The 23,769-nt window shown below is 40.4% G+C and overlaps 3 protein-coding genes across 3 annotated transcripts in view; 2 read left to right on the top strand and 1 right to left on the bottom strand.

The window, feature by feature from the left end:
* Positions 1-14,816, top strand: part of LOC117752290 (EH domain-binding protein 1-like protein 1) — a 40,018-nt gene extending 25,202 nt beyond the window's left edge. Inside the window, exons 15-25 of the mRNA XM_034569569.1 lie at positions 7,613-7,787; positions 8,317-8,483; positions 8,562-8,610; positions 8,732-9,244; positions 9,344-9,395; positions 9,580-9,623; positions 10,382-10,493; positions 11,263-11,362; positions 11,821-11,894; positions 13,355-13,469; positions 14,035-14,816. Coding sequence (XP_034425460.1) covers positions 7,613-7,787; positions 8,317-8,483; positions 8,562-8,610; positions 8,732-9,244; positions 9,344-9,395; positions 9,580-9,623; positions 10,382-10,493; positions 11,263-11,362; positions 11,821-11,894; positions 13,355-13,469; positions 14,035-14,128 — 1,495 coding nt within the window. The 3' untranslated portion in view covers positions 14,129-14,816. The remainder of the gene's footprint in view (positions 1-7,612; positions 7,788-8,316; positions 8,484-8,561; positions 8,611-8,731; positions 9,245-9,343; positions 9,396-9,579; positions 9,624-10,381; positions 10,494-11,262; positions 11,363-11,820; positions 11,895-13,354; positions 13,470-14,034) is intronic.
* Positions 777-5,131, top strand: LOC117752291. Its single transcript, XM_034569571.1, has 4 exons — positions 777-2,977; positions 3,070-3,124; positions 3,355-3,561; positions 3,971-5,131. Exons 1-4 carry the CDS (start codon positions 808-810, stop codon positions 4,521-4,523), a joined length of 2,985 nt encoding a protein of 994 aa, XP_034425462.1. The 5' UTR covers positions 777-807; the 3' UTR covers positions 4,524-5,131.
* Positions 14,817-20,406: 5,590 nt separating the features above from the next.
* On the bottom strand, positions 20,407-23,518 carry tssc4 (tumor suppressing subtransferable candidate 4). Its single transcript, XM_034569572.1, has 2 exons — positions 23,429-23,518; positions 20,407-22,007 (listed from the first exon to the last, which is right to left on the bottom strand). Exon 2 carries the CDS (start codon positions 21,970-21,972, stop codon positions 21,058-21,060), a length of 915 nt encoding a protein of 304 aa, XP_034425463.1. The 5' UTR covers positions 21,973-22,007; positions 23,429-23,518; the 3' UTR covers positions 20,407-21,057.
* Between the last annotated feature and the right edge of the window lie 251 nt (positions 23,519-23,769).

Below are 23,769 nucleotides of genomic sequence, written 5' to 3'. Positions count from 1 at the left end.
TTACCAATGAAGGGGGTCATATTTGACACATCAAACGACAACAAAAAGATAATGAAGAATATGATTTCCCTTGTACCATCCTGTCCAAAAGCAGTGCGGATGCCAGGATTCCCCTCTCATCCAAATCCCCCAAGTGTGTATTGCGTACCAGATATCATCAGCCTCTCTAAGCTGTGCCCCCAAGTTTCCAGAATACCTGGAATCCCATCAGTTGTTGGGAATATGAGTTTAACATGGGTAACAGAAAAGGGATCACTGTTAAAGAGATTACCAACAAAGGGGGTCATATTTGACACATCAAACGACAACAAAAAGATAATGAAGAATATGATTTCCCTTGTACCATCCTGTCCAAAAGCAGCGCGGATGCCAGGATTCCCCTCTCATCCAAATCCCCCAAGTGTGTATTGCGTACCAGATATTATCAGCCTCTCTACGCTGTGCCCCCAAGTTTCCAGAATACCTGGAATTCCATCAGTTGTTGGGAATATGAGTTTAACATGGGTAACAGAAAAGGGATCACTGTTAAAGAGATTACCAATGAAGGGGGTCATATTTGACACATCAAACGACAACAAAAAGATAATGAAGAATATGATTTCCCTTGTACCATCCTGTCCAAAAGCAGCGCGGATGCCAGGATTCCCCTCTCATCCAAATCCCCCAAGTGTGTATTGCGTACCAGATATCATCAGCCTCTCTAAGCTGTGCCCCCAAGTTTCCAGAATACCTGGAATCCCATCAGTTGTTGGGAATATGAGTTTAACATGGGTAACAGAAAAGGGATCACTGTTAAAGAGATTACCAATGAAGGGGGTCATATTTGACACATCAAACGACAACAAAAGGATAATGAAGAATATGGTTTCCCTTGTACCATCCTGTCCAAAAGCAGCGCGGATGCCAGGATTCCCCTCTCATCCAAATCCCCCAAGTGTGTATTGCGTACCAGATATCATCAGCCTCTCTACGCTGTGCCCCCAAGTTTCCAGAATACCTGGAATTCCATCAGTTGTTGGGAATATGAGTTTAACATGGGTAACAGAAAAGGGATCACTGTTAAAGAGATTACCAATGAAGGGGGTCATATTTGACACATCAAACGACAACAAAAAGATAATGAAGAATATGATTTCCCTTGTACCATCCTGTCCAAAAGCAGCGCGGATGCCAGGATTCCCCTCTCATCCAAATCCCCCAAGTGTGTATTGCGTACCAGATATCATCAGCCTCTCTAAGCTGTGCCCCCAAGTTTCCAGAATACCTGGAATCCCATCAGTTGTTGGGAATATGAGTTTAACATGGGTAACAGAAAAGGGATCACTGTTAAAGAGATTACCAACGAAGGGGGTCATATTTGACACATCAAACGACAACAAAAAGATAATGAAGAATATGGTTTCCCTTGTACCATCCTGTCCAAAAGCAGCGCGGATGCCAGGATTCCCCTCTCATCCAAATCCCCCAAGTGTGTATTGCGTACCAGATATCATCAGCCTTTCTACGCTGTGCCCCCAAGTTTCCAGAATACCTGGAATCCCATCAGTTGTTGGGAATATGAGTTTAACATGGGTAACAGAAAAGGGATCACTGTTAAAGAGATTACCAACGAAGGGGGTCATATTTGACACATCAAACGACAACAAAAAGATAATGAAGAATATGATTTCCCTTGTACCATCCTGCCCTAAAGTGTCAAGAATTCCTGGTTTCCCCTTTATCCCAAATCCAAAAACAGTGTATTATGGCCTAAATATAGTCAACCTCCTTCCTTTGTGCCCTGCAGTTTCTACCATATCGGGATGCTCATCAGTTGAAGGTCATGAGGAAAAAGGATGGGTTACTGAACTGGGTTCATTGATGAACAGACCGCAAAAGAAAATTCTGTTTAGGATTAACAGCTCACCAACTAAAATAGACAAACAAAACATGCATTCTTTGGTTCCATGTTGCCCAGGAGCGTCAAAGATTCCAGGCTTCCCATCCTACCCCCGATACAATATGCTGAGTCTTGTACCTGTTTGTCCAAAAGTATGCAGTTTCCCAGGATGTGCATCCAGTGAAGGGGCCTCAAAATTCAAGTGGCTTTTCGATCCACACACTTTGTGTGATTTTCTTACAAAGGAGACAATTTTATTGATAAATACGCCAAATCTAGATGGAGAAACTGTGAAAAAAATGTTGGCCTTAGCACCATCTTGCCCAGAGGCGTCAAGGATCGCTGGGTTCCCCTCTGCACCTCAAACCAAATCCAAGATTGAACCCAATATAATAAGTTTTGTACCTTGCTGCCCCAGTGTTTCGAGTCTCAAAGGATTTGCATCAATGACGACAACCCCAAGCACAGAATGGCTACATGAAGCAAAACCAATTTGGAAAAAACCTCAGCAGAAGAGGAGAGATGTGACTATGACACTTGATGGACAGGACCAGCTAGATTGCTCTAACATAAAAAGCATGGTGACATTAGTGACATCCTGCCCAAAAGAGGCCAGAGCACGTGGTTTTCCTTCTGCTCAAGTTGTAAACAGACCACCAAACATGGTCAGCTTATACACATCTACCCCATGTGTTTCATGTGTCCCAGGTTTTCCCTCAGCAAGGATGCTTAGTTCTGAACATAACGAAATACAAACAAGGACACCACACAGAAAGGCCTTGTTTAATAAGCAGCAGAATGAGAAGATTGTTCTTATTGTTATGTTTCCAGCAAAACTTAAACAAGATGAAATTAAGTCCATGGTAGCAATGGCGCCATCATGTCCACATTTGACTAAAACTCCTGGTTTCCCCAGCATTTTGCAATTTAATCAAACAGAGGAAGAAACCATGGCTACTCCATTGTCTTTTTCTACTGAAAAGCATACATCACCAGAGTTGCCTATTGGACAGTCAGCTGAGTCATACCCTAAAGACACAATAATTCCTGGTGTTCCCTTTACATCTGTCAGCAGCCAAAGCACAGAACTTACACATGGTGAGATTTACAGTGTTATGGTCAAATTGAAGGATCAATTTATTTCTGTGTCATTTCTTTTGTCATTTTGATTATGTTTGCTCTTATGACAGTGAAAAAAATCAAAGATGGTGCCAAGCAAATCGTAGACCTTTCTATACAAAAAGGGTAAGTTGAAGAGCCCGGTAATCTGGCGTTGTTTGCTGTGAAGGGGGTCCACCTAGTGCTTGCCTAACATGGACTTTGTGAACTATTAAACAGTAGCTTTAGTATCTTGATTATAGAGTGCATGGTGAATATTAGCATCTCTTAAATCTGTATTTCATCACTTTTTGTATTGCATTACAGTATTATCTATGTGGATCATGCCTTACAATCTTTTACATTTGGGTCCCCAGCGTATCGCAAGTAGACAGAATAGCAGCAGAAGAGACCCAAACAGTGAAGAAAACCTTGGACACATCAGAGCCAGTAGGAGTCTTGGGTTGGGAAGTGTTGGAGGCAGAGGGAACAGTAACAGAAAAACTGGCAGAAAACTCTATGTCAGCAAATGAGGAAGAGACCCCAGGATTAGTAAAGGCTATGATGGGTGTTTTCCATAAGGGGTAAGTGTTAGACTGGTATTAAATTAATCTAGCATGCAACATGGTGTGCATCAAATATTAGTAATCCTCGATATAAATCATTTTGGCACCTGCAGCATCAAAGGCTCACAAATGTCTTTTATGAAATCTTTTTGAATTTGGAACCTCCCATTTCCCCCTATTTATCTCTTTTTTATTAATATTGAATGGATGTTACACAAATGTTAAGGTTATATTGCTCATCGCTCGTTATACTCATTGTTTTAACAGGCTTGATGTTGAATAAGTTAAACCAAATTAAAAACTGGACTGCATTTATTTCTATATTTCAATACTCAGTGGTTGTTATAATTTGCTACATGATCATTGAAAACATTGTTTTGCATGATTCCAGAATTCACTCACAAATTTCACTATCCATTTCTCACAGTTATGAAACAGTAGTATCCATATTGGGGCCATCTAGTTCCACTGTAATGGAAGACAAGCACCAACCCAAGGGTAACTCCTTTATGGACACGAAGGACAAGACAGACACCCCTTCAGATGAGTTTGTTCTCCATGTGGCAGACAACACTACTCCTATACAGCAGATAGAGGGACAGTTCGAAGAAATTGACAATGACCAAAACATCAAATATCCAACAAGTGCTGAACCTTATATGAGGAACTTGGTATGTGATCAATCAGTATCCCCATCACCAACTACGGACAGTGACGACTGGCATTTAGTTTGTGCAGGCATGAAGAAATGGCCACCGTTGACGGAGGCAGATATCACTGAAATATCAGAAGATGGTGAACAAATAGATGGACGAGAGGTCTCTGATGATCAATGGTATACAAAGGAGAGATCACTCACAGGGCAGGACTCTGTTCAAACATCAGAGGACATAGAAAGTTTATTACCAAGGCACGAGACTCCGGTAGAACAGGATGAGGTTAGAACGGTGTTGTCTTCTTCACAGCTGGATAAAGGGTGAGTGCTGGTGGACTGTGACATGCAAGTGTTTGGTTGCATGGCGTGACAACGTACACGTCTGGCATTTTGTGTTGTAACATTGTCTCTTGTTCTGCCGAGGAGCGCTTACTTGTCAGGAAATTTGGATGTCAGCTCTTTGTAATAGCTGTATGGATTGGCATTGTGATGTGGTATGGTTAAGCTGCTTTTGCTTTTTGTGTTGTATATAGGTGTTGTAAACTAAGGTCAACGTTGTCTTTTTGTCCTGTATGGGCTGCTGTGTCATGCCGTGTGTACATACAGTAACTAAAGCAGAATACTCAAAATTATGTAATTTGTGTTTTGTGATGTGAAACAAGACTTGGTTGCTGTCTTTTAAGTTGAGCAAATTAATGGAGATTATTAATTGGTTGGAGATGGAGTGCATGGAACAACTGTACGAAGAAGTCAAGAACAGCATATTCTAAAGTCTTTTCTTTCTTTTCCTTAAGCCCTGAACAAGCAAGCTTGGAGGAAATGTCTGCTACTTCCCTGCAGTGTACATCAAATGAGTCATTTACAGGTGCAGATGAACATAGCGGGGTACTTAAAGGCAAACCCTTGGATGAACAAAACATAAGTCCAGCTAGACCACAAGCTGACATTGCTGTGTCTCAGCGTGGCAGAAAGCCAAAGCGTGGCATTCCAGTGCCTCAACAGAAAGGATCTACTCAAGAAAAAGACATTGTTCCAATACGGCCACTTAGAAGAAAGGATAGTTTAACACCAGACCGAAAACAAAAGCATAAAGCTATTCCAATCAAGTCTGTTCGGAAATATTCTACTGATGATCCCACAAAACCGGCCACTGACCTTACCCCATCTTGCAGCATAAACCTTGTACCTCAGAAATGTCAGGACCCAGAAAGTGTTGGTGTTCAGATAATATCCACAGGTGAACATGAACACAAAGAGGAAGCAGAATCTGTGCCAATATCCATGTATGTTGCTCCTCCTCGTATTAAAAGAAGAGATAGGAGTTTGCCACCTGAACCTCCAAAGAAAACTTCCCCTTGCAAACCAGTAAGGAGAGAAGACTCAGTCACCAGAGAGAAATTTACTGAAATAACTCATAACCAACAAGATATTAAAGATCAAGTTAGTCCAGCTTTAGAAACGTCTGATCCTTCTACCGCTGAGAGAGCTTGTCAGAGAAGCTCTGCTGTCTGTGGAGTAATTGAGCCTTTACAGATCATTGATAAACCATGTCAAACTGCCACTGAAATGATCTCTTCACAACCTGTAGAAAGAAAAGAACAAAGCATTAAACAAGAATCTCTCGGGAGTACATCTGCACAGAAAGAATTGTTCTGTTCAAAGGACAAAGAACAAATCTATTGTGACCCAGATTGGCCTAAGAAAAGCAATAGTACACCTGTCCAGGTCTTAACTCAAATAATGACTTCCTCGGAAACAAAGGGAATTGACAGCATCACCCCAAAGCCAGAACCAGAGATATTTCAGGTTGAGCAAACTGCTACTCTCTCAATCATCAAGAGGATACGTCTTCCACAACGTGGAAAGAAATATCCTTCAAGCAAATATAGCAAAATTGTCAATGACAAGGGTGTTTTGGCTCAAAATGTACCTATCGTTGCAACCATGGACATTACAACACCAGTGGAGATTGACAACACTGTGATGGGTGATATAGAAAAGATAAATCAGTCAAAAATAGCAGGTCATACAGTTGGTAATACAGTCAACATCGCATCTTCTCAGAAATCAGAAAATGCCCCAGAGATAGCAGAGGCAGATAGAGACAAACAAACAGGTCAACCTATCCCAAGGCCTCGTGTGAGGAAACGTCTCAGTGGCTCCTTCCCAGATGACTTCACAGCTACAGCGAGAACATCTCAGTCTTCCCAGGCAGAGGAGGCACAGGCAGCAAGGCAAGGTGGACCCATATCCATTTCATCAATGGTGCAACACAGCAAGGACCTTCTTCCTCTGGTTCATCAGCCTTCTTCATCGATAGAAGAAGTGAGCGGTGTATGTTTGAGGAAAACCCGATTGAACACTCACAGCAGTGTTCAAGTAGAGGATGGTAATGCTTCACAGAAGACCACGGTATCCTCCAGCTTGCCTATACCAAAACCAAGAGTAAAGAAACGTCTTAGTGATTCCTTCCCAGATGACATTTCAATTTCTGGCTCACCACCTCCTAGTGACTCAGAAGCAATAGCTGATTTGATTGGTCGTGAAACAGTCCAACGGAATGAACAGTCAAGCTTGTCTCTTCCACCGCCTCGGGCCAAGAAACGTCTCAGTGCGACTGATTTAGAGAGCACGCCACCTGTGGATCCCCCCCTCGGATCATCTCTGAGAAACCCAGAAGATACATCTGTCACTTGCGAGGAGACAAAGGAATGGTCACCATCCCTGGATTTAACTTTGGGCTCTGAAGGAGGCTTTGTCACAATCCAAGGTGAAAATTACGTTGCATCAGAGGTAGAACGGGAAGTGCTAGCAGCAATGCAAGAAGACCATTTTTCTCAGCCAGATCCTGTAGAGGATACTGAGAGGCCAATGGATGAAATCATTGAAGGCTGGACTTTTACAGATAAACATGTTGTGTCAGATGATTCAGCAAATGGTACAGATGCAGTATCTGAGCAGGATGACATTGAAAAAGGCCTCGAAGTAGAGGCAGAGAAGTCCCTTGCTTCCACTGCTGCGTCTTCTCAGGATGACTGGCTGCATGTAGAGGATGGTAAATACAGTGAACCAATGGAAATAACACCAAGGAAGGAAATGAGAGATGAAGAGTTGGACTTTGGCTTTGTGTCTGTAGATGTAGCTGCTGGTTATTTAGAGGATGAAAGGTAAGATTAGTGGAAGATAGGTGACATGATGTGTGTTTATTTGATTGAATATCCTCTCGACATATTATAAGAAGCATTGCCATTTCCTTATTTCAAAATATTTAATATTGTCTTTGAAGGTGGTTACATAAACAAAATGGTTTGGAAAATCAATAACACCAGATTGTTTTTTTTCAGGACAAACGTGTTTTGAAAGAAACTTCAGACTATTTTAATCACTTTGCTTTGTTTCTGTTTGTCCTGTTAGGCAAAGGGAGAGGACAGAAGAATCTTCAGGTCAGCCTGTACCTGTGACTCGTGGCAAGAAGCGTCTGAGTGGGTCTAATCTAGATGACAGCAAGACACAAGATGCTGGCCTTCACCAAACCAGAGAACTGACGACACCTCAAAAAAGACCTGCAGATGGGGCTGCCTGTTCGGAGGTATGTCACAGTCTGTCAAAACTTTTCAATATTTGTGTATTAGCAATTGATTGTGTGCAAGATCATGCTTGGGACGAAGAAGCCTCCAGAGAGCTATCACCAGTGCTGCACTTCCCCTCAGTTTTAAGGAGCTTGGGAGCCTCTTTCAACTTTTTTTATTGGATTTGGTGAACTTTGTTCTTATCATCTTAATTTCCATTGTAATTATTATACTATTGCTTTGTGACCTGGTGCATTCTCAAGCTGGTGGCAATCAGAAATATTCAAACCACTCAACAACAATAATGCCACAGTCAAAGTCACTGAGATCCCATTGTTCCTCATTCTGGTGTCTGATGATCAACCTAGGTTCTGCATGATTTACTGCTGCTGCCACATTATTGTCCGGTTGGATAATTGCATAAATAGGTGTACAAGTGCTCTTATGTAAGTGCTTGTTCAGTGTATGTAAAACATTTTTTCTTTCTGTTATCGTACTCCCACCCAAATGGATAACACATAATAACAGAAGTCCTTTTTTGTTTTATAGAGCCTAATGTCCAGTCCCACCTTAGTGATGTCGAGCCAATCTCTACTGGAATGGTGTCAAGAAGTCACGCAGGGTCACAAAGGCATGAAGATCACCAACTTTAGCACCTCTTGGAGGAATGGTCTGGCATTCTGTGCCATATTACATCACTTTCAACCAGAAAAGATGTAAGGAACAATTTAAATCCTGCTTTCACTGCATAAAGTGTTTTATGTATTCATTTTATCTTCTTTTTCTTTGTATAGAAATTATGAAATGCTTGACCCATATGACATCAAGCACAACAACAAAAAGGTAATCAATCAAGTTATTTGTTGATTACATTACCGACATAGCATATTATATTCCAACAAAGTTTTTCAGTGTTTGTTGATAATATAATCATTCATTCTTGAATTTTTTTTACATCTTACAGGCTTTTGATGGCTTTGCTGAACTTGGCATTTCCAGGCTGATGGAGCCGTCAGACATGGTCATGCTAGCAGTGCCTGACCGCCTTATTGTCATGACCTACCTAAACCAGATACGCACCCATTTCACAGGCCAGCAGCTCAGTGTGATTCACATAGAGAAGGACAGCAGCGAGTCCAGCTATGCAGTGGCAGGGGACCGGGACAGCCAAGACGACCCAGAAGCAACTGTTCGCTACTGCGCCCAAAGGCTCCAGGAAGAGGGTATAAGTCTTGAGACGAATGGGACAGCAGGCACTGCAGAGAAGGACAGTAAAACCAGTCAGGATGTGGTTCCACCGCCAAGAACTAAACGGTTGCAGGTTGCTGGGGCAGGTGGGGCTCAGTCTCCCGTAGCACCACCAAGAACAAGTCTTTTGTCCAAGACAGGTTTCTCTCATGTCAAAGATGCTGACCTGGTCAAGAAACGAAGGTCACAGCGGAGGAGTGGGTCTCTAGAGGAAGGAGACATATCAGTGGTATGATGCCTTATTGCCTCGGTCATTGATCCTTTTAAATTCTCGTTACATTTGTCTTTTACTTATTAATGATAACTTTTATCTCTTTTGTCTGTGTAGGTCATTGCCGGCCAAGACGACAGTGTAATTAGCCAGAGGAAGTTGGAAACTGGTAAATTCTTGTTGTTTTTTGGAGTCAAAAACATTATCACCACTGACTAAACCTTAACAAAACTGGCATTTGTTTTTGTCAACATTTGACTTGAAGATTCGGAATAATTCCAACTGTTTCTAACAATCTAATTAGTGAAGTATACAAATAAATGGTATAGTGAATTTCTATGTTTGTCTTGCAGAGAGAACAGACACAGTAGTTGAGGAGGGAAGACCAGAAGGCCAGGTCAGTCAGTAACCATTCGTGTCATTGTTGGGTTGAATCTCTAGAATTGTTTCTGTACTTAGTCCAAATTTGTAAGAACTGGAGTTTCCCTAGGAAAGACGTTTTTTGAAACTCTTCTCTTTGGTCACACAGGAAGTAGTTGTGGTAGTATTTTATTTTGTAACCATTTTAAATCATCTGTATGTCGAAGGCATCTCGCGAACTGTTCATCTTATCAGCTTTACACTAGGCATGTCGACTGTAAATTACCTGAGAAAGTGCAGTGTCAGATTTGGACACATGATATGTTCAATTTTAATACAATTTTATTAAACAGGCATACAGTGCTGCAGTCAGTGGGGGCGGGGCTAGGGAGTTGAAAATGTCCTCTTCTACATCCTCAGATAAATCAGATAAAACACTAGCAGTTGTCAGCCACTGTTGTAATTCAAAACTCGCCTGCCAGCAATAATATCATCCCACCAGATCATTTTTCAAAAGCACCACTGACATATAATGTATGAAAAAAATATCAGCAGTTAAGTAAATCATTCAAACTAAAAATCACAAATGTGCACAGAAGGAAAGCAAAATCTGTTTAATTTCATGATAAACACTGACTATACTAGTAGTGCAAAAATAAAACTGCAGCCAGCATTACCAAAGGCCATCAATCAGCCCATTCCAAATGGGTAGGTTTTGCCAGGCACTGCTCTTGTTAATACAATGTTGTATGAAGTAATGCTTTCAACTGATTTTGTGTGTAACAATTTATCCAGGACCCCAGTCAGTATGTTCTGAGTCAGATGGAAGCCCTCGAAGCGGAACAAAATCATATTGATACCAGAGCAGGTGTGGTGGAGAGGAAACTCAGACAGCTACTGGAAACAGGTAAGATAGTCGGATGTCTGACAGAAAATAAAAAATCTCATTGAAGGAGTTCATGGTGACAGCTGGATGCCCAGTAGGCAGGAGCTGAACATAGAAAGGAGTCAAACTTATGACATCACAAACCCCAACCAGCCTCGGAGCAGACACACCATCATTCCAAAGATCCGACCTTAACCAAATTATAACTAAATAAAAATCAAAAATCACCCATTGGCAGGAAATGACAAGATAAGCACAAATTAGAAACGTATTTGGCCCTAGACAGACAGTGAACTGTGGCAGACTACCTGACCACAGTAACTGATAAAAACCTGAAGAAGACATTGACAATGTTCAGACTGAACATGTCAGGCAATAGAGCGGCTGTGCTCTCACTGTGATGAGGGAGCTGTAGAGACAGAACTACACTTTGTCACACAGCGTCAAATATACAGAGACATTAGAGAAGTTTTTTTTTTTTTATTATTCCAAGAAGAAATCTCAGAATTCCAAAGTAAGACGGAAAGGGAGAAATGACCCTGCATTGTAGGGGAAAACAAAGAATGTGCAGGGCTGGCAGCTAAATATGTCCCTTCCTGCCACAAGAAAAGGGACACCAGTGGGACTTGTAATATATTGTTACTTACCACCATCTCCTTCTGTGGTTTTTCTTTTTTTTCCCATTCATTGTGTCGTTATTCAATGTTATTCCTTGAAATTTATCTTTAGTTAATATCTTCATGGCTGAAAACTGAAAGGATTTCCATAATGATCTGATTTTCTCTCACAGGAAGTGACAAGGTGGAGGAGGAGAGGTTGATTCAGGAATGGTTTACACTGGTTAATAAGAAGAATGCTTTAATCAGGAGGCAAGACCATCTGCAGCTAATGTAAGACATCCACACTTTACTGATGGAAACATGTATAAACTGTAGAATTTACTGTCCATCAAGTAGTATTTAGTGTTTGTTTGTTGTCCACTTGTCATGGCTTTATAGAAATGTGTGACACAAAAGCACCAGAACAGCTACTGAAAGGAAGATAGCCTGAGCTATGCAAGATTTATATGTACATTATTTTGCAATCCTGAAGAATTCTCCTTTTCAAATTCACATCATTTTCATCAGCAAGTAGAGTGTTCTACATGTTTCACGCTCATACAGATACATACACATCTTAGTCCAAACACAGGTGGAGATGAAGGTCAAACTGACATAAACCAAACCAATTTGGTGGGATTCCAAAACATAATCCTAAAAACCTGTTACCTATATTCACTTTTAAACTATAATGCAACCCCCCCATCCATACGTATTACACATTGAAATGCATCTCTTCTGATTTACAGGCTGGAAGAACAAGACCTGGAAAAGAAGTTTGAGTTGTTAAATGAAGAGCTGAGAGACATGATGGCGATTGAAGGTACAACTTGGCTTCTAAACATTCTGCTTCAACAATGGTCCATATCATAGTCGTACTCCCTTAAAACACTGTGGTTGAATACTCAGATTTCAGTCTAGTTCTCAGGACCTGCTTTCTCAATGCACTGAATTAGATCACATATAACGAAAGCACCCAAGGCCAAGAGGAAGTGCCTTTAAAGATATGCGTGACTGCAGCTTTCCTCCTGAATGACTTTGTTCAGACGTACAGTTTAACTTCTCCTTCTAACAATAGCCACAGAAACTCTTTTGTGAGTGTAATCTGTGAAATAAGCAGCCTATGGGGAGTGGACCAGCGTTCACTGTTGGTTGCATACTTTGAGAATATATCCAAAGTTTGTGATTTAAAAAAATATATATTTAAAGTACAGAGTGAAATACCCATAAGATGGGCTGTCACATAAAAATCGGAAAAAACAATAATACTGTTGGATTGCATGTATTGAATTCTTGTTTCTTGTCAGAACACTTTGTAATTTAATCAGCATATGACCAATTATAATTACTCAAAGTAAATTTATTTTACAGAATACTTTCACAAATCTGCTCAGTGCATGTGGCAGTGAGGGGAGACAGGTCAGGTCAAAGTGTCCAAGTGATGATATATTGGACAATGAACGCCCCAATTTATTTTTGATTAAAGGCGTGAGGTGTTGAAAGTGCTTTTCGTTAAAATGCAGATTTCAAGATGTACAGCCTTAGAGACTATTATTTATTTCCTTAGTGGAAGCCTGTACTCGTTTCACTTCCCCTGACTGTGCTATCTAAGTGACCAGGTGGAACAGTGCAGGGGGGGGGGGGGGGGTTGTAACCACACTGACATGCAAACAGTTGGTTTGATCTGTGTGTACATATTCAGCAACAGCTTTGCTACACGATGCAGTACTTATCTGATCAGATATTAACAGGAGGTGAAATACCATGTGATCATTTGGGACCCTCTGGTTGTATCTTTAGACATTCATATGCCATTTATATGTCTTATCAGTGTGTTTTCACTATTTGTTTTTTAATTTGTTTTTCTCAGTGAAATAAGAACTGTTTATACATTTAAAAATCGATTTTTGAGTGAGGGGATGGACATGCAATGAAGGTCCTTGACTGGAATTATTCTGTGGATTGTGCTGTTGTATCAGATGTATGACTGTGCAGGATAAATGTATTTATTGATTTATATAAGATAGTTTACACAAATTTGTGGGGTTTATTTTTTTTGGCCTCTGCAGCATATACATAAGCTGCTTGTTTATTGTCTGGTACCGTTTCTGGTGCTGTTCCAAGCATGCAAAATCAACTTGACAGTGTAGGTAAACATAAAATGATTTGTTGAGGAGGTTTTTTTAAAACAAATTGACCCTCCCAATCCCTCCTTATAGCTTCTAAAGGTTCATCCCTCTCACCTCTTTTTCTTTGTTTGCCTCTGCTGTCTTTTTGGTGCAGAGTGGCAGAAAACGCAGGCCCATAAACACAGAGAGCAGTTGCTGCTACAGGAGCTGGTGTCACTGGTCAACCAGAGAGACGAACTGGTTCACAACATGGACGCCAAAGAGAGAGGGTGAGACACAGTCACTGCTTGGAGTGTTATCAGAGTCGACTGTTTCTTTCATTTGCTCTACAAATGAGGGCGTGGGAAACTTTCATTTACGATAGTTTATTCCACAATCCACCATCATGTAAAATAAACACAAAAATAAACACATTTATATATAGACGCAAATAATTCCAAAGGGGTCACCTTTTTCCTGCCGCTGTTTAATCCCCACAGTGAGTGTGTTTGAAGAGACATTGGGAAAGTCAGCCTTAATGTTAAATATGTGACTGTCTATGTCCTAACTGTATTCAAATAGTTCCATTCACTGTTACAGAGAGTGAGGGACTCTGCTTTCAGTGGTGAAGGCTTTTGTTAGATGGATGTGTTCCTGAGGTTTTGTTTAACTTCTTTAACGATCCCTTCCTTCCTGAAGATGCAAAATTACATCGTGGAAATGTGAATTGTTATGCTGTGTGTGTCGACAGCTGGAAGTAGAAGTATATGTGCTCTGTCACACTTTTTTATAAAGATAGACAAACATCATATGCTTCTTCAAATCCAACCTGAGACTCGTCCTCTTGTCATTCAGAGCCCTGGAGGAGGACGAGCGTCTGGAACGAGGCCTGGAGCAGCGGAGGAGGAAGTACGCTAAGCAGCAGAAAGAGAAGTGTGTGATGCAGTGATTGAAAAGCCATGAAACCGCTGGGTCCTTTCTCTGAGAGACGGTGGGTAAAGACAAAAGTCAAGAATGGAAACAGATGTGTTTGGTCCTCTTCCGCCTGCAGTCAGATGGATTTGCGTGGTTTGAAGGCAGCAGGAAGAGCCAATTAGGGCCAAGACCACCAACATAGCTGATCCAAGGATCCGCCTTCCTACAAGAAAGCACACTGAAGCAGTGGGAGGTGGTGTGGCCTTTCCACTGGAGGCTCAGGTGGTCCCAAACTAGAGTGAGGCTCTGAGAAATGAATCAACCCAAGTGTTACTTTAGAGCATCTCAGCATGTCGATGAAGATCAAGGTGGTTGACCTGCGGGTAGTGTCACTTCCATTAACCAAACCCAACAGAAGTTTCAACACCAGGATTCTTACCCACTCTACAAAGGAGGCCTCGGTGCCTCGGAGAGCTGCGTGTGCCTTTTGACTGTTTGCTTTGCTGTTCCTGTGTTGTGTTTTTAGTGCCCGTTACTGATTGTGAATGTGTTTGTTTGATTGAAAGTTTCGTAAAAGATATAAAATGCCAAAAACAGGAGGGTTTAGGGATGACCGCCGTGGTTTCCTAATGCCTCACACCAATATTCACATGTTTGGATTGGACCTGCTAATAACCAACAAGGATTCATTGTTTTCTGATGAGTGTTACTCATGACAGGATGAGAGAGCCCCAAAAGGACCCAACAAGTAGAGACACATGCTTTGCCACTGTCTTCCTCTGATATGAATATAATGTGTAAATGTTTTTGCAGCTACTGTTCCTATCAGCAGGACAATAATCTACCAGCGTTACATGATCAAAAATGATTCACACATCAATGTTTTGATCTGGGTAAGGTCTGGTTCAGTTTGGGCTTAAACTGCTTTATTGGTGTTGGAGTTAAGGTAACAAAAGACTGGTTTGTGTTGAGAAAACCTACTTGGATAAGGTTATAGAATGGTTGTGTTCCTGGTTAAAACCAATGTTGTTGTAGGTGGTAAACCACAAATACTAGTGACACATTTTGAACATAAAATGAATCAACACAGTTGTCTTTCTACATAAGTCGTGAAAGGCAAGCAAGATTTTATTTTTGGCCAGGATCATTTTTCAATCTTTCTTTGTGCCTCTCCCTACAGATTTTTAGTAATTCTTGTGAATCATAGTTTACCATCCCTCTCTATCTCATTACTGGTCCGCATGTGTGACTGTACAGTGTGTAGCTCTCACAAGGTTAAAGAATAAAAATAGAGAAAAACCCAAAATAATAAGTGAACTAAGTCGATAAGTATAGTCGGGTTTAAAGCCCTGTCTCTTAGGTAAAAGAACCATGTTTGACCCACTTATCCACCACAACATGCTCTTAGGCACTATTTATACTATCCCACCTGACTTCTCCGACAGAAAGCTATCTTTGAAATACATTACTAGGCAAAATGTTTTAAGTAGAATTTGCTATTACATAATATATACTGTTTTTAGACTTTCAAAATCACCTGGAAGACAACATGAATAAGGAAGTGATGTTTGCCACTGCTGTTTGTCTGTGTGGATTATTGAAACTTGGTGGAAGAGTAGGGTAAGGGCCAAAAACAAACACTGCCAGAGGTGATAAGTTTAAAATATGACTGAATTACCTGTTTTCACTGATGGAAAAAACTTAAATAAATGATTCTGGCTAAAAAAAAAAAAGAATCTCTCTTTCCACGCCCCCCCGGCTTCTGTGCAGTTCTCTAAGATGTGCTACATTCAAAATGACATTGAAAAGTGAGGTTTTAACTAACCAGGTTTTGTGGAGATACTTTGTGGCAATGAGCAGAGCTACTGGTAATAGCCAATTACACTGAGTTGAATTTTGACCTTTTCTCAGTGCTAAAAATATGTATATCTATATGGAAAGTAGAAAGGTAAAACTAAAGTAGTCTGACTGAAGTGTTTGAGTCAGTAAAATGTGTTCATATCCAATCACTGCTTCTTCAGTGGAGCAGAAAGGATGAAGGTGCCAATGTGATGCAAAGATAAGGAACGCAGGATCCAAATCAGTCTTCGAAACAATTTCTTGGATTAATTTAAAGTCTTACCGTTTATCCAAGAGCTACGGAGAAGCAGCCACAAATATATGTCTGCTTTGCTAGTATGGATCTCAACCAAAGCTTCGTTAGCATCATACTTTACCTCCACCGCTGCAGAAAACGTTAATAGGAACCGGAAAATTTGCATGAGACTTTAACATGTAGGATTTTTGTCCTTCTTCCAGTTAAAAGGGACTTTTTTTCTCTCCACAGTTGCAAGTGTTTGCTTGTTGTGGAAACTTTTGGGTTTCTGTGTAACATTGCCTGGTCTCCGCCCCTTACTTTGTAAAGTGCCTTGAGATAATGCACGTGTGTTATGATTTCTTTTCCTGTTTGAGTAATGACAATATTGTGGAAAAACGCATTTCACAAAGGTGAAGATGTGAATATTGGTGTATGGTAAAAGCCAAAATGAACATCTGCTAAAAATGGAACAGCCCTTCAATGAATAAATAAAGTACACGTCCTTGTCTTTGCACTGAAGGGTTTTTCCAAAAAGCATTTTGTGTGACAGACACTGACGTTTTTTGGACATGAAAGTTTTTGTGTGTAAAAGTTTGCCGTTCTCCTGTTGTTATACTGCTGGTTGTCTTAGCTTTGACCATCACTCGTGTGACGTAGTTACAGTTTGTCGAAAGGATTGCTGTTGCAGATTGTGGTTCAATGTCATATTTAGACTGTCTGTAAACCTTTACAAATACAAACCATTTTGAATGCCTTTACACATCGCGTGCAGTTTTCTTTCTGTCAAATCTTTTATTATATTTCTATGAGTACATTAATTCATGGAGGATTTTAAGGCTTGTGTTAGTCTCTGTAAGCTGCAGTTGGCAACACTCTGAAGATTTTATGATCTACTTCCTGATTTTGCAGGAAGGCCAAATGATGAGGGATAATTTGCAGCACTTGACTTTGATTCAAATTGATCGATTGCAGTTTTTTATGTATGCAACACAGAGGCACATTATAAGAGGGAAAAGATGCTTTGTTACCCGAAATCTTTTAATTGTGTTTATGTCACATGCTGCAAAAAATACATACAAAACGGAGTGAGAGTCGGAGAAACGTCTGTCCCTTTCCAGCGCTCCTCACTGTTGATTGTTTTGAAATGGTATACATGAAAGGTGACAATCAATGTTGATTTATTTATCTACTTTGTCATCTTATTGATTAGTTGATGACAAAACATCCTATGCCAAATGTTGCCAAATAAAAACCTGTTACTGACAGATATTATGAGATTTTTTTTGGACTAATGGAAGGATTTGACTCGAGATTTACATTCTAGTTTAGCCTTCCCTAAAATTGTTAATAGTTGGTAAAATATGAAAAGGGTGTTGCAGGTTATGCATTTTGTTATTATATATTTTGTTATATTCACAAATCCCAAATTGTCTCATAGGGCTTAACATGGTGCGAAAGGCGTGTCAATGTTTAAAGTATTTATACATAAGAAAATGTCTGACAGAGATGAAGGGAGCAGTAATGACAAATGAATTGAGGAGTTATTGTCAGTATTAGCAGTGTATGTGAGTAGGTGAGTTGTATATCAAGCAGTCTTGTTGTAATCATAGTCCTTGATAACCTGCCACCACAATCAGATGCCACCATAAACACAACAGTCCATCGTCATAATCGACTGCCGCTATCAGGATCCACCATCACCTGGCAACACGTTTACGATCCATGATCCGCCATCACGATCTCTGATTCGCGGTCCACCACCATGATCCGCGATGTGGCCACAGCTGCGGTCTGGGATCTGCAAACGATGAAGCACAGGGACTCCGGGGGAGAAGTCAAGTCAGTAACGTGTAGGAGACATTCATTTCTTTAATGTGATAATGAGGGAGAAGAGGAAAGAGAAGCTCCGTGTGTCATGTGTCCCCCGACATTCTAGACCTATAGCAGCAAAACTTAGAACAGGTCCAAGACAGACCTGAACCAGCTCTAACTATAAGCTTTATCGTAAAGGAAGGTTTTATCTACTCTTAAACGTGGAGAGGCCTGAATTCTGGGAGCGCAGTGCTCTAGTGGGGTGATATGGTACTGTACTATGAGCTCTTTAAGGTATGATGGTAAAAGCCTTGTAGGTGAGGAGGGGAATTTTAAATTTTATTCTAGATTTACCCGGAAGCCAGTGTAGCGAAGCTAATACTGGAGAAATGTGGTCTCTTTTCTTTGTTCTTGTCAGGACACGTGCTGCAGCATTTTGGACAAGCTGCAGAGTCTTTAACAACTTACTGCTGGAGCCTGATAATAAGGAATTACAATAATCCAGTCTGGATGTAACAAAGGCGTGGACTCGTTTTTCTGCATCTTTTTGAGACAGGACATGTCTGATTTTTGAGATGTTACATAAGAGAAAGAAGGCGGTCCCAGAAATTAGTTTTAAATGAGAATCACAGGACAAATCGGGATCAAAGATGACTCCCAAGTTCGCTGATAGCAAGGGCAATGTCATCTAGAATAAATATATCATTAGGTAATAGATCTCTAAGGTGTTTATGAAAGAGTATTAGAACCTCTGTTTTATCTGAGTTTAATAAGAGAAAATTGCTGATCATCCAGGTTTTTATGTCCTTGAAACATGCTTGAAGTTTAGTTAATTGATTATATTATTATTATTGACAAGTATAACTGGGTGTAATTCGCATAGCAGTGAAAATTTACACAAATATCTGTACTTTCAGCTCTTATTTTATTACTTTGCATCATCGAGCGCTGACTTTCCACCATCAAGGAAGATTTCAACCTAAATGGACCATAACACACAAAAGACAATTCCTTGTTCTGTATCCATCAGTGCATATAAGCACAACACACGTAACACAGCGTAAAGGACTAATCAAGATGAAACAGACAAGAGAATCAAGCTCAGATTTAAATTACAAATACTTCATTCAATACATTGTACACATTTCCTCCTGGACAGTTTTTCATGCTCACAAATCTTTTCTTGCTTTAACCCGTTTTAGTAAATAGTTTTCTATTTTACTTGAAGTAAGACTGGTTCAAGTTAAATAATCTTCAAACTAAATTAATGTGACATGAGTCTTTTTACTTGTATACTTTGAGTACATCTCGGGACCTGTACTTATATAACTTTTACTTGAGTAAAGAGGTTGAATCAGTATTTATACTTTCATTTGTCATTTTTTTAAACAAAAGTATCTGTACTTCTATTTGAGTAAAGAATGTGTGTACTTTTACCACTTCTGCTTAAAAGCAAACAAACAGACATACACTACTGAATTTAATGCACTATTAATAATCATACAAGGTAAAGAGGAAATATCAATAAGTACAATTGAGAAAAAATGGGAAGAGGAGTTGAGAACACTAAAACAGAGAAGAATTGGAAACAGATGTGTAAGGAAATCCACAACAATACTCACTTCTAATTTTGAACAAGTTTTCCTCAAATAAATATGAGATTCTTTATGAATCCAGATGGTAGGTATGTGAAGAGAGTTGTACAAAGTAGCTAGAAATATTTTATTAATCTTCTCAAATTTATGGAAAATGTTTTTTTAAAAAGCTGTCAGTGGCAATTAGGGGTCGAGTATCTTGCCCAAGCATGTGGAAGACTGGGATCAAGCTGCCAAATTTTCTTTCCTCCTTGGTATGTATAATCTTGACTGTAAACTCATGAATTGTAACTAGGATGCAGGCAAGCTGCTTATATGAAAATGATATTGAATATTGAACCTATACCACTGTTTACATCAAACTTTTTTACTACTTTGATATTTAATTTATTTAACTTATTTATTATTTTGGTGACTATCAGACATTTATGTAGCTGTTATATAGCCATCTACTGAACAGCTATAGGCTGCATTTGGCCTGTAGTTAGACAGCTACTGAACCGTCACTAACTAGCCTCAATGTGGCCAGATTTCAGCTTAGATGTCATAGAGGCTATTAGATGCCTTTTTAAATGCAAAAATGATTTAAAAATGTTTCCTGCTTCAAACACATAAAAACTCAAGAACTGAGTGTTCACTAAGTCGCTACCTCACATTTCACACCCCTAACAGATGCCATTTAATAGGCTGTCATTTTGAAAAATGCATTTAAGGTCTCACCTAAGAAACAGGGCCGAAGGTCCTGGAATTTCCATGTTTAAGGTTTGGGAAGCCCAATGAAACCAAGGACTAATCCGTCCATCAGTTAGAAAATGTTCCAAAAAGGTAATCTGCAGTTCAACCTTTTATTTATCAAGCTCCCTTGATAAAATCAACAGTGTAGTAACTGAACTCAGTTCCTGTTTGGTCGTATGCAAACTACAGATTACATAAACACAATGTCCATTTTATTAGGTATACATGTATGATAATCAAGCAGTTCTGTCGCAACATTTCTCTTTATCGAGTTTGAGGTGTTGTTGATATTGCCCAAAATGTGTGAATAGTTTTCTGTTTAAAAGGTGCTGTTGTATTGGGTGACATCATACTCAAGAGTCCATTCTAATATTTACATTAGGAACAACCTCTGAATACACAGCAGTCCAGTGCACCACCATCACTATATGAGCTCATTGATCAAACCTGTAACACAAACTAAACATTTTACGACAGTTTTACGACACAACACAATGATTCGCCAGTACTGGACTGTACAGGTGCACGTTGATCCTCAGAGATGGCTTTTGCTCTTGAATTTAGTTGACTCAAAATTGTCCTCCTCATTGTCCAGAGTGTAAATCTACTGTATTGTTCTACAGAATATCTGATGAGCTGAAGAGCAGGAGGTTTGGTGATGGAGCTCTGACACGTGACTGTACAACAGGGAGTTTTCTACTTGTATCATCATGACAGTGAGGAGGTGATAGAGTTGTATCACGGTCAGTTGTCGTCTTCCTCTGTACTCTTCCTGTAGTTTTTACTCTTCGGTTTCCTGAAGGTGGTAAAGCTGGGCTTGGCAACTTCAGTCTTTACCCCCGTCCCCTCCTCTCTTTCTTTCGGCATCTGTTTCTTTTTCTCCTCCTCTGGTTGACCCAAAACTCGAATGTTTTTCTCCTGGTCTGTCTTTCTCTCCTTGATCTCTTCTTCCTCCTGCTCTGTTCCCTTTCCTCCAGACTTTTCTTTCTTTCTGGCCTCCACCCACCCCTCCTCGTCTTCCAGATGACTGAGATGCATCCCCCTCTTATTTGCTCGGACAGCTAACGGCTGATCAGCAGTCTGGTCCTTAGGCAGTTTGCTTGGTCTGGAGAAGATCATCTTCTCCTGGATGTTACAGGAGGAATCACACTCTCTGTCCTTCTTCAGACTGGACAGGAATTGGTGAGCGGCCTTGCTGTTGTCCCGATCACTGGTCTCAGTCACGTCCTCCAGACTGTAGTGGGTCCAACGCTCAGGGTGCGCCATGTAGTCTGGGAATTCTTTCTTTTTTGGTGGTGTGGAGCTGGTGGATTGAGGTTGGCTCCTCTTCAAGCTGGGACACGGAGGCTGAGGCAAAGCAAACACTCCATCTGTAATGTTATCCTGGCTCGTAGAAGATGAGGTCCGCTGGACCGCATTGTCTAGTTTGTCAAAGATACTCTGTTTGCGGTTTGAGAAAGCTGAGCCCCCTCCTCTCAGACTGAACGACATCTGAGCGGCTGGAGCAGAGAGGACAACTCCTCCGAAGTCCCCGTCGTCATGGTCATCATGGTCCAGCTCTTGGTCAAAGGGAGTTGTGTTTGGTTTTTCTTCAGGCTCAGATTCATCACTGTCGGACAGATCGTCCACGTCACTGTGGTCACTTTTCTGATCACTCATTTTCAGAGATTCACCAGCTCAAACAAATCAGCAACCTGGTGAGGGTGAGAAAGGAAGAGCTCAGAACTGTAGCAATGCTTGTAATGTAAAAAAATAAACTTTAGTGCAGGTAAATATTTTTTTTTTAACAAAAGCAAGGAAGTCCAGTTTTGAAATCATCAATAGAATATATCCTTCACGATCATTTTTTTAATTATGAAAATATTTTCTTTTGCTATGAACACATGTTGAAGCGCCTTTGGGGAAGATGTGCATTACTGGTTATTTCCTAAATCAAAAGATCACAAAAGAAAATGTGATTTTTGGTATGAAAGACGGAACACAACAATAGTCAATATTATCAACTTATGTGCTGCTAAATAATTTAAATGAAATGCTTCAGCAATCAGCACAATTATTATTCTTGGAAAATCATTTTTACAAAATAAATGTTTTTAAACAACAACAAATTTCACATTTCACAGTACTACTACTTCTCATCTCTGAAACCTACGGAGACAAATGCTTTAAAAATGTGTAACTTAATAGAGAAACTCAAACTAGTAGATAGCCCTAATCTTTTTGGAATCACCTATTTACTTTTATTATTTTTAAATTGTATTATCCCCCCGCCCCACATTACATTATATTATAAGCATTACTGCTTTATCTATAAAAAAGAATGTCTCACATTTTACCATGCCATTTATATTTGTAAAGGAAGTTCCATGTATGTTTATATGTTCATTGTTTCTATCAATAAAGATTGAAAGAAAAAAAAACACACTCTACTTTAAGTATGGTTCTGACAGTGAAGACGACACATGACCCGATCACACTTCACATGAGTGTAAACCCTGAATCGTGCAGGATCTGTGTTAGCTGCTTTTTTCGGCTGATCACTAATCAAAGATGTAAATACTGTTATTTTGTTGATGTGTTCTACTACACGCGGTATCTGTCCGTCCTGGGAGAGGGATCCTCACATGTGTCTCTCTCTGAGGTCTCTACGTTGTTTTGGTAGTTTTTCCTGACTCTTGTTGAGGGTTAAGGACAGAGGATGTCTCACCCTGTTAAAGCCCTATGAGACAAATTGAGTGATGATTCTAATTTTGGACAAAGAAGAACTCGTAAGAAAATGGAGGTACTCATAGGTTCCAATGCTGCACACTAACTTTTTCCTGTATCGTATTAGCGACATTCTAAGAATACGTGCTCAACTGTCTCAGCGCGTGCACGTCCGCAGAATCCAGAAGGGATGTTTCCCTGTAACGTGTTTACACATCTGAACCCGAAAACAGCGCGTTAGCTCCAAGTAACACATCGTTAGCACGGCACGGCTAACGGATATGGCGACGCGCGTCCGCGGAGGGCTTTACATCGACTCCATGAAACACAGCTCGTGACACAAATGCTACAGACTCCGCAGGAAAAAAACATTTTGGGAGACTTTGGTCTAAATTCTCCGTGTTTTTACCTGCAGGAAGAAACTGGCTCAAATTGTGGCGGCGGCAACTAGCAACGACGATTTCGGTGGCAGCTGCTTCCGCTACTTGTCTGACGGGGGGGTTGGCCTCCAGCTTATGGTGCATTACCGCCACCTACCGCACCGGAGTGTGGATCAGACGACAGACTTACAGAATGTAAATAAATCAATAAAAAAACTCGAATACCCTTTCTTATGTGTACCCTGTATATCCTATACACAACCCCTGTGGCGCTTAGGAAAGTTAAAAGAACCCTGACCTGTGCTCTCTCACACATACTCACATACTACATATACTCCTCATCACCTTCCTCGGCCACGCATACCGCCTA

This window comes from Hippoglossus hippoglossus, chromosome 18 (assembly GCF_009819705.1).
Source record: "Hippoglossus hippoglossus isolate fHipHip1 chromosome 18, fHipHip1.pri, whole genome shotgun sequence".
Classification (NCBI taxonomy): domain Eukaryota; kingdom Metazoa; phylum Chordata; class Actinopteri; order Pleuronectiformes; family Pleuronectidae; genus Hippoglossus; species Hippoglossus hippoglossus.
This window is presented reverse-complemented; position numbering and strand designations above follow the sequence as displayed.

Excerpts from the sequence above, each read along its gene's own strand:
- LOC117752291 (XM_034569571.1), top strand. The coding sequence starts at position 808 with ATGAAGGGGGTCATATTTGACACATCAAACGACAACAAAAGGATAATG. Across the intron at positions 3,125-3,354 it reads GACCTTTCTATACAAAAAGG|CGTATCGCAAGTAGACAGAA; the intron begins GTAAGTTGAAGA and ends TTGGGTCCCCAG. Across the intron at positions 3,562-3,970 it reads ATGGGTGTTTTCCATAAGGG|TTATGAAACAGTAGTATCCA; the intron begins GTAAGTGTTAGA and ends CATTTCTCACAG.
- tssc4 (XM_034569572.1), bottom strand. The coding sequence starts at position 21,972 with ATGAGTGATCAGAAAAGTGACCACAGTGACGTGGACGATCTGTCCGAC.